The 13388-nt window shown below is 44.0% G+C and overlaps 1 protein-coding gene across 1 annotated transcript in view; it reads right to left on the bottom strand.

Annotated features, from left to right (window-relative positions):
• Positions 1-13028, bottom strand: part of LOC126248722 (uncharacterized) — a 182185-nt gene extending 169157 nt beyond the window's left edge. The window contains exon 1 of the mRNA XM_049950029.1: positions 12918-13028. Coding sequence (XP_049805986.1) covers positions 12918-12993 — 76 coding nt within the window. The 5' untranslated portion in view covers positions 12994-13028. The remainder of the gene's footprint in view (positions 1-12917) is intronic.
• Positions 13029-13388: the final 360 nt, after the last annotated feature.

Below are 13388 nucleotides of genomic sequence, written 5' to 3'. Positions count from 1 at the left end.
AGACTTGTAAAATATTCCAATGCTTCTAAAAAGCCTTTTTCTTTGATGAGACAGTTCCTCAAGAGAAGAACCTCCACAAAATGTGTACCAAATATCAAATATGCATCAGCAATATCGTCCGATTATGTGAATATGTAATTACATTCTAATCTAGTGGCTTATGCTTATTCTAGCACCTCTCATCAGCGCATAATAGCAACAAAATCTTCATGTTGCATCTTAATGAACAATTAACGTAGTGGCTAGATCGGCCCAATGGAGATGTAATGCACGTGACGCAGCAGCTCTCCCTGTGGTTCTGTGTAGGAACACTGGGCACATAGTTATTCATCCAGTGCACACCCCCAACAGCAAAGAACCGGAACATGCTTGCGCCACTGACTTAAATTTTAGGGACTGTCAGTGTTACATTTTTTGGTTGTGCTAATAGCTGATAAGTAAACCGGACGGATATTATCCTGTAGAAGGAAATAGACTTTATTCTATCAATATTTAAGTTTCGATTCCTGAAAATGCATGTCGTACTGGAGCCAAATCTGAAAGACCGATGTGCTACATCCCATTTCCATATTAATGCTTCTTCGTGCACTGTTTGCACGGGGAATGGAGCAATCGCATATCGCGATTCAGGGAAATTCTGACACTGGTCATACCGTAATTTTTTCTCTCTAAAGAATAAGAGTACGTTGTTTAAACGGGCGATTAGCGGTCTGTGCCCACCTCATATAAACCGCGTTGTGATAAGCACATACAAACCTCAAACTTGTTAGCATAATATTGTACCACGAATCTGATCGCACCTAACAACAAGATTCAGCTATCAGTGATGCGAAATGTCAATGATTCGTTGACTTTAAAAATAATTAGACAAAAATAATTAAACTATTTTTAAGAACAAGGTAGTGTTCACGTTTTATGTTTAGACAGATGAAGCGCCACACATTTACAAGTTTTACTTTGACGACTGTGGCTAAAAGAAATTCAGTAATTGTTATGAATTAATACAATTTGGTCCATATACAAGAGGAGTTTTATATGCAGATACTTATAACGTTAATACAATGATTTACGTAGCAGTCTGCCAGCCACATTTGATTCAAAAAGGAACCAGTCACACACAGGCATTAAAATATCGTAGCTGATATGGTCCCAGAGATCGAAAAGAACGCAGAATTATTCCTCTCAGATGCCTCAAATCTAATACGGGGCAGACTATTGCACACACTTTTAAAAATAAAAGGCTATGGGTTAAATTGTGGAACATCAAAACTTGTGCTCCACGAGCACCACTAAAGTGCTTGGTCCTCTACCTGGGAGAAGGGCCATGGGACAGAGCAGTAGTTGTTCCACAGGACACTTGTTCGAGTGGAATGATCAGTTCCCCCGCATTTGGCCCTCCCGTTTTATTATTTACAGACAATGTAACGAAAGTTTCGTATGTTACCTTGATGGACTAAAGATATCACTGTGGTTAGTAGAATGAATTATAATACTAGATAATTTATGTTATCTGTAGTAGCTGTGGATTTGTAAATTCCACCAAATGGTCTTATTTACCGCACTGTAGATATTCCTCGGGTAATTTAACATTTTTTGTGTTTCAGTAAAGGAAGGTACGCAGACCCCTCTGTCTTAGCGCAGTAAGCTTTAGATACAATGCTCAACAAACAAGTCTGACTTCCACACACTGATTCCTCCTACTATTCGCGCTTATCGGGTTCAGCTCGCCATACATGGTGCTCATTTTTGTTTGTCCAAGACCAAATGGTCAGTACGTACGCTCAACTTGCGTATGTTGATCAGCTGCACAAGCTGTGATAACTAAAAAGCTTCTAGAACGAAATTTTCAGTCTACAGCTGAGTGCGCGCTGATATGAAACTTCCTGGCAGATTAAAACTGTGTGCTGGACCGAGACTCGAACTCGGGACCTTTGCCTTTCGCGGGCAAGTGCTCTACCGACTGAGCTACCCAAGCACAACTCACGCCCCGTCCTCACAGCTTTAATTTCGCCAGTACCTCGTCTCCTACCTTCCAAACTTCACAGAAGCTCTCCTGCAAACGCGAACGCAGGAGCGCTTCTGTGAAGTTTGGAAGGTAGGAGACGAGGTACTGGCGAAATTAAAGCTGTGAGGACGGGGCGTGAGTCGTGCTTGGGTAGCTCAGTCGGTAGAGCACTTGCCCGCGAAAGGCAAAGATCCAGAGTTCGAGTCTCAGTCCGGCACACAGTTTTAATCTGCCAGGAAGTTTCAACTAAAAAGTTAATAAAGCCTCACAAGCCAAATATACAATTGAAATGGCGGAAATTTACCCTAATAATACTAAACAATGGCTGCACCAAACTTCTAAGAACGACTATGCACTTAAACACAAAATTGTTTTAGCAATGGGAAAACCGAGGGATCTGATGTTCGACTTGCTGTAATCTCGAACCTAATAAAATTCTTAACCTTCTGCTCTCCAGTTATTGGCACATCAAAAGAAATTTGTGGCTGGATTAAGTGTTTTGAGTCCAATGAAAAGATTACGCGTGTGTCGCTTGAATATTTGAATCCGTTCACTGGTAGAACGATGGACAGCGTACATCAGTTACAAAGGAGACAACGTCGTGAAGTACAGGCATTTTAAGTTAAAAGTACTGTCCTCCAGTTTGTAAGCGTCCTGTCGCTCCGACGTAGTCTTATCTTCGAACATCTGAACACAATGCTAAGTGCGGCTGGGTATTGTCGGTGTTATTTTAGCTTTCTCGCTGACTGCACGCCAGTAGCCTGGGTCAGAGCGGCTACGTTTACATTAGGCAACGACCGGAAGACGAAAACCGAATTTCTGAAACAGTTTCTCGTTGTCCTGTTTGCATGTTAAGGCCTGAAGCGGTTTTGAAAAAAGACCGGTCAAATATTGGTTACCCAATCGTCAGTATTTTTTACACAAATGGCCTTTGGAAATCGGCTTTTCCGGTTTCCGATATAGTCACCACAATGGCTGTTTCTCTTTAACTAAACATCGGGGGTAGATAACTTCTACTTTGTCGCTGCACAAAGATGACTACCCGCAAGTGTCTACAAAGAAGTCGTAACCTGACAAACTTTTTCCGCCTCCGGCAATGTTTACTGATGTAAAAAAATGCCGAGTACACCGTGGCGCGGAATCCACGTTTAGCGGAAGTCCCCCTATAATTGACTCGGTAAGTTAGTTCAGAAAGTCCTAGGAAGGCAATGGGATACCACCTCCAACAGGATCGTGCCTAGGGAAGCACTGCGGTGATCCAGACAACCTTCAGATTGGTTACTTCCTACTTCTGTACACAAACCACCCTCGTATATCAGTATATTAGTGAAAACTGTATAAAAAACCTACAGTAGTTCTTAATACGCAGTTTCAAATTAAACTTCGTTGCTATCTGGATGTGCAGTGGCTGTTATTTTACTGTTTTTACCGCCAGACACCGCCTTCTCTAACTGATCGGATCCTACCTCCTACCATTGCCACGAGCTATCACTCCAAACGCCAATTAATATGAACCTCCTCCCCCTCTCCGACATTATAAACTCAAGTGGCAGACTCTGCAAGAGAGGCGCTCTGCATCGCGGTGTAGCTTGCTCGCCAGGTTTCGAGAGGGTGCGTTTCTGGATGATGTATCGAGTATATTGCTTCCCCCTACTTATACCTCCCGAGGAGATCACGAATGTAAAATTAGAGAGATTAGAGCGCGCACGGAGGCTTTCAGACAGTCGTTCTTCCCGCGAACCATACGCGACTGGAACAGGAAAGGGAGGTAATGACAGTGGCACGTAAAGTGCCCTCCGCCACACACCGTTGGGTGGCTTGCGGAGTATGAATGCAGATGTAGATGTAGATTATTATTTAGCGGTAATAAATTACACTGGTGTGCAAACTTAAGGACGAACACTTTCGCATGTGTCACTGCCAAGTAACAAGGCTTGAAGAAACTTTGAGCACAACCGAAGTGCTACAATATAGTACAGAAGGTAACAAAGAATTGCGCAATGAGATTGACAGAAATCACGCTTTTATCCAAAGACAGCAATTACACAGATGTCGCCGCAGTTGATTATGATCCGTTTGACATTACATAAGACGGGATTTTGTTCTTAATAGGGTGTGTGATCGGCACGGGCAACAATGCACGCTCTGAAATGTGCTCCCACACTGGCTACAAGGTTGGAAAAGCCGCCAGCATACGGGACGAGGCAGCTAACATTGACGCGCGCGCGGGCGGGATATACATCAGCGCCATCGGCACATGGAACGAGATGGTTAACGTGATTTTTGCTCTCAGCGCTCTCCAGTGGCAGTTGTCGCTTTGACCCACAATCCACATAGTTTGTTCACGAAAATGATCGTGCATAGAATTCTTACATTAGCTCTATTAAAACACACAATTCCTCTTTACCACGTGTTAGTCATGTTGTGTCCATGGTATATATAAAAGGAACTTCAATGTCCAGGAATGCGTAATAAGACAAAAATGAAATGTCCCTTGACGAAGGACATCAACTAAGTTCACCAAATGGGAAAAACACCTGACAATTTATACTTACATAGCATCAAATATTAATGAATTATTTCTGTTAATACCATAGGAAAGTCCCACAACCCTTTAGACAATACAAAGGTGAAAACACGTTTGTATACATCAGGAAGCTGCCACACTACCAATCTACCCTCGGTTTCAAAAGATGGAGTATCAAACAACTACATTATATTGAAACTCTCCTAGCGATCACATATTTCATCTTGCAGTCTCCTAAAAGCTTTAATCCCCCAAAAATATCAACTGACAAAACAAATCCTAACAAAAACAACACACTTTCATGAATCTTTAGTGGGTCACTGCCTTACAACGGCTGTCTGTCGTGACACGCGAGTTATAAGGTGAAAACTAAATACGAAAGTATTTATCCACCAATATGTTTCCCGTCATTTTATTAAAACAAATCGTACCGGTAACAATTCGTTCCCGAGACAATAAATGTGCTGGCGCTTAAACACATTTTCATAGGGTGTAACGTGTAACACAAAACCCACCGAATATGTGCTGCTGCTGAAGACCACAGATATAGTACGGCACGTCGTTTTCTGCTTGTGACGTAGAGCGCGCTCTTACTTCCTGTTGGTTCTACTTTAAGTGGCACGTTGCCGAAATATCGCCGAACTTCTTTTGTGTTTCACGTGACTAAATGGCTAGTTAACGTGAAGAAGGAAGTGGCCTCATAAAAAATTTAGAGCGTCATGTCAACGTCAGCTAATTCTTTCCGTGTACCGACGGCTTGAGAAGTTCTTGAGGCAGGGCGTTCCATTCTACATCTATATCCATACTCCTCAAGTCACCTGACTGTGTGGCGGAGGGTACCTTGAGTACCTCTATCAGGTCTCCCTTCTATTCCAGTCCCGTATTGTTCGTGGAAAGAAAGATTGTCGGTGTGCCTCTGTGTGGGCTCTAATCTTTCTGATTTTATCCTCATGGTCTATTCGCGAGATATACGTAGGAGGGAGCAATACACTGCTTGACTCCTCGGTGAAGGTATGTTCTCGAAACTTCAACAAAAGCCCGTACCGAGCTACTGAGCGTCTCTCTTGCAGTCTTCCACTGGAGTTCATCATCTCCGTAACGCTTTCGCGATTGCTAAATGATCCTGTAACGAAGCGCGCTGCTCTCCGTTGGATCTTGTCTCTCTCTTCTATCAACCCTCTCTGGAACGGATCCCACACCGGTGCACAGTATTGAAGCAGTGGGCGAACAAGTGTACTGTAACCTACTTCCTTTGTTTTCGGATTGCATTTCCTTAGGATTCTTCCAATGAATCTCAGTCTGGCATCTGCTTTACCGACGCTGAATTTTATATGGTCATTCCATTTTAAATCACTCCTAATGCCTACTCCCGGATAATTTATGGAATTAACTGCTTCCAGTTGCTGACCTGCTATATTGTAGCTAAATGATAAAGGATCTTTCTTTCTATGTATTCGCAGCACATCTATGCTGTTGATAATTGCTGGCTGGTGGTTGGTGCATGTGGACATGTTGCAACACTCGCCCAAACACATCCGACATGGGCGCGATGGCATTCAGATCAGGAGAACAGGCAGGCCAACGCATTCGGCGAATATCTTCTTACTCCAAGAGCTGCTGAACCTGCACTGTTCGATTCGGGCGCCCATTATCCATAAAAGTGAAGTCAGGACCGAATGCATCCCAGTGGTGGAGTAGTGTCACTATCACTAACAAGTGAGTGTATAGTGTTCAGGATTTGGAAGGCAATGCGTCCATGCAACATTATGCCTAACCACACCTTGACACCTGGACCACCAAAACGATAATGAAACCAGGACCACTGTAGAACATATAGTTTTGGTAATCAAGACGTTAGGGTAAGAGGGGGCACAATGCTACATGACCGTAGTAATCCGCGACACACCAGTCAGCGTTATTGTGCCACTGTACCCCTTTCCCATGCGCGTCTTTTCACGAGTGCATTTGTCCTGATAATTTTTATGGATGATAATGTGCGACCGCATCGAACAGAGCAGGTCGAGCAGCTGTTGGAATGGACTGGCCTGTCCTCTCCCCCGACTTAAATGCTATGGAGCACGTATGGGATGCGTTGGGGACACGTTCTGTAACACGTCCACATGCACGAACAAGCACTCAGCAGCTGTCGGCCGCGATGGAGAAGGGATGGAAAACCCATTACCAGCCTTGTGGCCAGAATGGCGTCTCGTTACAGAGCATGCACTGCGAACCGTGGCTACCACGCACCCTATTAAGAACTATGTCGCTCTTTCTGTAGTATCCAGGGGACCATCATAAATCACGGAGACTTCTGAGTAATTATCTTTGAATAAAATTGTCATTTCTGTTAGTTCCATTGCATATTTCTCTTAGTGACTTCCTGTGCTGTACTGCAGCAGTCCAGACTTCATCGAGCTTGGCAGTGACATGCCATAGTTAGTTTCATCCTTATGTTTTCCAAACAAATTTGTATCCTCAAACCACCTCCTGAATTAGTGTATTAGTGAGTCTTCCTGTAGTTCCTGAGATCTGATCGAATATAGACAGAAACCGCGGCAGGGGACTTCATAGTATGTGTAGCTATTAGATACGGAAGATTCACCACGTGAGAAGGGTAAGTACGAAGTCCACCTGCCAAGATCGGTTAGTATCGTACTTGCAAGGATAAGGAACCGCTAAAACCGCGCGTTTACTATCTTTTAGAGCGCTTACAACTTACGTGTCGAGTGTACCTCACAATCAATTGAGATCCCCGGTCAAACACGAACTTATCTTCCGAGATACCTCGTACGTGCAGATCACACACACTGCAGTAGGGCACGGAGATGAGCTGCCCCGAAGCTGATCGGCAGCTAACCCTGCCACGGTGTGCGGCGAACCACGGCGGCGGCCACGCATGGGGGAGCAGAGCCCAGGGCGACGCGTTCCGCTGGACGCGCCTTCCGGCTGCAGTATCTGTCGCTCTGCTACCGGCGCCGCCAAAAGGAATTTATACCCACCCGCTGACTCTCGTCTCCAATATCAAACGTCGCGTGCTTGCTAACTTCCGCTACTAATCTGCGCCGCTTTTAGTTCCTCTGTTTCCTCACACGCCACAAACAACCAAGAACGGATAGAAAATGTGAATAAAAACAATTTCCTCGGATTACAAAGGTGTACCAAACCGACCCCTACTGTGGGAGGCAACGTTCTTAACACTTTGGAGACTAAGTCCGAGCATAGGTCGGGCCGCAATTTTATGTTAAAAAAGATCGCGCCCGAGTATAGGTTAGACCACGATTTTCTCGACGCGCGAGCCACCTATCACTCGAAAACTGGACTTATTTTGTGTGAGGATACTGTATGGACATCTCGCGACCTGCCCCTTGACTGGTGCAGCTTTCTGGTTCCGACAGGAACAATAGCGAACGTAACAGCTGCTGTAGTAAATGGCTGAGCCAATATGATATTGACAGTTTCAAGCATGTACTCGTTAGGATGCGCAGTTTGCTGTATTTCTGTTACAAATACGTCACATGTGTTGAGTAAGCAAGAAATTTTGGAAGTTCAAGGATGACACTGTTCAATCGCACTTATCTTGGGAGGATAATTATACTTTGATAGATTACAAAAACTTAAAATGACAAAGACCTAAAGTAAATATGAAACAAATCTTTAAGCTTGGTCCTTTTTTAGTATGTATTACTCTTGAAGGTGCAATTACATATGTGGGAGTAACGCTTTGAGAAACGGCATAAATGGTCGGTTTCATAGACCTAATATTCTTCTTAGTGGTTAGTCTCCAAAGTGTTAACCAACCCATTCGATTGTGTCGGAAAGTGGCTGTACATGTCACTGCAACCTTGACAGTCATACGTGATCAAGGGTGCTTGAACGTCTGTAGGCTAATATTGCGCAAGCAGTCTGATTGTTCGAGCTGTTTGAGGTTTTATCGATTTTCATTCGAGCAAGCATAACGTAAACATGCTTGAGAGTGTACCGACAATTTGCTGGCTTGTACAAGCAAACGTCAATTTTGCAGTAATCTTCGTAGCGTTACTGTGTCTACTGATATGAAGCAAATCTGAAATTTCTGGAAAAGGTTATACAGGTATATCAAAGACATATGTTTCAGGGGGATTAACTCTAAAGCCTATCACGGTTAAGGCAGGGTGATGGTAACGTAAGTTATACTTTTAACAAAATACAAACTAAGTGACCCTGTCAAACATCGTTATTAAAAATATAACTTAACCCATAACCAACTACTGTGGGTAGAAGAAAAATGGAAAGTATTAATTTGGGGAAGGAAGAAAGAGATCGACAAGCCGACGGCTATTACAGATGCATATAGATACGTAATAAGTCTTCACAACCCTTTTACCTCGCGAAAAATTGCAGTATTGCTGTCAATCTTGTTTGATGTTTTAATTGCTCCCGTGATTGCATCTTGCATTTAGTTGTAAGTGATAGATTCAAATATGTTCCTCCTCCGATTCTGAAAATTTTTATTCCGCATATAACGTTTCCTCTTTATTCTTCCGAGCATCAACGACAAAGCAAATCCTCGTCTGATCTCCATATACTATAAGCACAAATTCACGCTTGTACAACCATACTTTGTTTTGAGGCGAAGGAGATTTGCGTATTCTTACACAGAATGCTTGATCGTCCGCGCTTGTCAAGCGTGAAGTAACGCACATGAATGGCTTTCGGCTCTGTTGAAAGTTTCGTTCCGTCAGCATCGCTCTGTGAAGTTGGGCACGTACAAGAGAGGTACTTAAAAACTGAGCACGCCTTATTTGGTAAGCGTTTTCTAGAGACAGGATCTTGGGACGAGGCCTGATCCAGCAAATATTCAGTCTGTGACGAATATCAATGCATTTCGTTGCAGACTAAGACATGTAATTATGCAGTCCGCGCGAATTTAAGTGCACCGGAGATCCATATTAAATATGACTATGTGAGCGACATTTTTGGTTGAGATAAACTGCACATTTGTCGAGAGAAACATCGGAGCGCTGATAGCCGCTCTACGTTTAGAGGAAACGTCGGCACTAGCGAAATTGAGATCCGCCACATACACCACAATGGTTGCAATTCAGCAGTGACAGGCTTCTGGTCCACGGGATCTTCCATATTTAACGGATGCTGCACCTAAAACAATTTTAAAGGGAGGAACATTTTTACGTCCTGTCACTAACGGCAGTAGAAACTGAAGTTCGCAATGGACAACGATGGGGGAGAAAATTAGCCGTCTTGAACGGTCCCGGCTTCTGACTTTAGTTATTTAGGGAAAGCCTGGAAAACCTAAACTTGGACGGCCGGAAAGGGTATTTAACCATGCTCCTCGTGAATGTCATCAGGTAGCTCCACTGGTTAGACCGTTTTGCATGGAAGAACAAAACTTAAATCCCCAGTGTAAGGGAACGGTAGATCCGTCTTTCCCAGACTCACCTCTTGCGCCAGTGCCACAGATTCCGGCAGTAGTTGAAGTTGGATTTCTCTCTTCAAAAACATAATCAGGCCTCATAATCAAAAAGGTATATTCACCACAATTTCGAATATTAGTAGCAATTTAACATATAGAAAGAATCTTTGTCGTGTACCTTTAGTATATTTAATTGCTACATTTACGCTGCTCCTGATGACATTCCTTGGACTACGTATTCATTAACTTTTCTAAATACCACAAATGTAGGTTTAGCCACTTTGGCTGAACGGAACGGAGCAAAACCTTGCAGTATTCGAATAAAATATTAAAGCGACGCTTCAGAGCTATCAGACGAATGACGAGTGCTTTAAACCCGAAATAGGTATGTTTAATCGATACCTTCTATCTGTTTGGAAAGTTTTGGGATGGAGTGTGACGCGTCTGCAACCGAGACCGCATACACTTTTACCATCTTATTTAGCAGCGTCCTTTGTGATCAAACCTACGCGATAGATTTTAGCGTAGTACGTGCAGTAAGAGTTATAGCGACTTAATCGATGCGAAGAGTTACGGAGATATTCAGGGGACTTCTCCGGGATTCACTCGAAGAAACGCAACTCTGACGCTACTGTATAAATTTGGGGGAAACTAATATCGCATACGTCAGGGCCATACTGATTCTTCCCTAACCCCTTCCGAGAACAGAAAGGAAGCGACATTACCACTACTATCCACAGTATACAGTGGCTTGCGGGAAAAACAAGGTGTAGGGGGCAGGCTTAGCCGCGGCGTGTCTGTGCTATTCTTGCATTGCCAGCGGGAGAGCATCCGAGTTTGAAGAGTGGGCGGTAGCAGATGTGCCCTTCGGGCGGGTTTGTCTTTTAGCACGATAGGTCGTCCGGTCGTTAGAGACCGAACAGTAGCTCGGCTTGGTTAAGGAGGATTTTCATATGAGGTTCATTGAGGAAACCTAAGGTGACTGAGGACACCATAGAACAATCAGTTGTCTGACGGACTTCTGAACTTCGTTTCTGTGGACTATCGAGAATGAGCCGAAAAAATTTATTTGGATTTTAGTCCTAATTTTCGACGCAATTTCTTTTGCCGAAAGGATCCAAATAGCAGCAGAAATTTGTCTAATGAGATGTGAACCGAAATTTACTGCTATGCTTCGGGTCTAAATATTTACTGTGGCTCCTACATGAAAGATAAAATTTCCCTCAAGCGAAGTTTAGTTTGGGCATTAAAAATTTTTTAAATGTGGAAGTTTCTCTGTATCACCTTTAGAAAGTTGCAGAACGATACCTTTTACCGTTTCGTGTTTCAATCGTCGCTTCAGCGAGAGCAGGAAATGGTAACGTAACAGTTGCGTGCTGTGTAGAACAGCCGATCGGAAGTTGGGACAAAGCGCTAAGGAAGGAAAGGTCTGGCTCGTGCCGTGCAGCAGTCAAACCGGCTAAGGCTACTGTCGCAGCGCTCGAAGCTATAAATGAAAGACGACTGTTGCGAAATCATAGCAGTAGAGACAGCTTTTATCAAAACACCAGATGCTTTGACCATCCTTTGAGAACTTTCGAAATATTGGATGCAAAATATATTTTTGGCGGGAGTCCGCCCGAACATCGAACAATACGAAATCAATGTGATTCTTACAGATAGCAAAACATTATAAATGCGATACTACCGAGAAGGCTGCTTCATGTCCACGAATTTTTTGTCGTCTTGGAATGATAAAATTCGAGTTATAGAGGCGCACGTGACTAGCGTACGACACGACAGCGTCAGGTGTTGAGTGTCCCACATTGCTAGACGAGATGCTAGTGATCACACGGGTGACTGAGGACAACGCGTCTTATACTTCGTGCCCAAAATACCAGAAAGACGCAAAGTAATATTTAAATGTCAGATTAACCGTGCCACTGTCTACACTTGCTTAGTGCAGCGGATAACGGAACTGTCAAAGAGTAGCGTTTCCAACTAATCACGTCAGTGTTCTACGAGCATGTACTTTACCAGTGTAAATGACTCTAGGGCTTTAACAGAGTGACAGCAATCGACAAGTTACCTATGCAACAGCCGTAAATAACCTCTCACGCAATATTAGTACATGCATTTTTCCTCAGATGTTAACGGCATGTAGCAAACCAGTCTTGTTATAGTCACTGGTCCATTTTCACGGCATATTTCTGTCATCACACGGAGGTTACCTCCCCGGTGCTGACTGCATTCTGTTGACGCCAGATGGCCGGCTCCGCGCTGCACCAACAATCTTAATTGGGAGAGAGCTTCGTAGGACTAGAGCCGCATATGGACACTAATAATTTGCATTTTCTGATATTTGCTTTAAGTACCTTTACAGTTCCATGTTAGTAATAGCGGGATAACCTCTAAGTGGAACAAGCCAATTCGTGAAGTTGACACGGGCTAACTAAATTAATTGCAAAGATACGCATGCAGAGGTGCAGTTATATATACAGTCTACATTAATCAAAATGTCAAGTAATTGTTTTCATTTGTAATAGCAACAATTCCACACGTGATGGCCTTTATTTTAATCTGTCCGGTTTATTTTGCATTCCTACTTTAGAAACATCGCAGACAAGCCATTTGTTTACAAACAAATGCTCAGTAAATTCCGTTATGTTCATTAACTCTTTTGGTTTACCTGTACGAGCGGTCGACGCATTACTGTAAACAATCATTAGCATAAGACGCGCCGTGTTTATCTTCTAGTAAGATGACTAACTCGTGATTTCTTTATTTTTTTGTCGGGAGAAGGTGGGCTGAAGAGGGTATCATGGCCTCGTGTCTCTCTTCGTGAAGCGAAGGCAAGGTGCCAATTAAAAAGTCAACGAGTTAAACGTCAGCGCAACAATCGGTCGCGGGTCTCCTCGACAGTCTACGTGTGAATGCTTTTAAGCTTGTGTCAACGCAGGATACTACGCAGAAAATGCGAGCGAAAGCGTTTGTACCTGAGCAGGCGATAGCGAAGACGGCTCGCATGGCAGCGGCGCGCAGTGGAGAGCGGGAGAGAGAGTTGGCGTGCATGCGGCGACGTGGTCGTGGCCAAACTGTTCGCGCGCGCTTCGCCCAACCACGGCCAGCGACGCAAGCGCTGCCCCACCGCGGCTGCGGCCGCTGCCGCAACTACGCATCACGCCACCTTCTTACACAACGGCCGTGCTGCCGTGTTTACACGTCGCTTAGCGCCACCGACCAATCACACGGCCGTGATACCGCCTCTCTTGTTTCCGTTTTCGGCTCCGCTACCTTTCGTTTTTTCTGTCTCGCTATCTACTGGAACTGCACAGAGTGACAGCACGAGATGATGCTGCAGATAAGGTGTATCGCAGGAGCACACTCGATTTCAGTAGTAATACTGTGCAATCTGCGTCACGTTTCCATCTAAATGGTGAATGTGATGGTTAACATCTTGGTTCATG

This window comes from Schistocerca nitens, chromosome 3 (genome assembly GCF_023898315.1).
Source record: "Schistocerca nitens isolate TAMUIC-IGC-003100 chromosome 3, iqSchNite1.1, whole genome shotgun sequence".
NCBI lineage: Eukaryota > Metazoa > Arthropoda > Insecta > Orthoptera > Acrididae > Schistocerca > Schistocerca nitens.
Note: the sequence above shows the minus strand (reverse complement) of the source record. Positions and strands in the feature narration are given on the sequence as shown.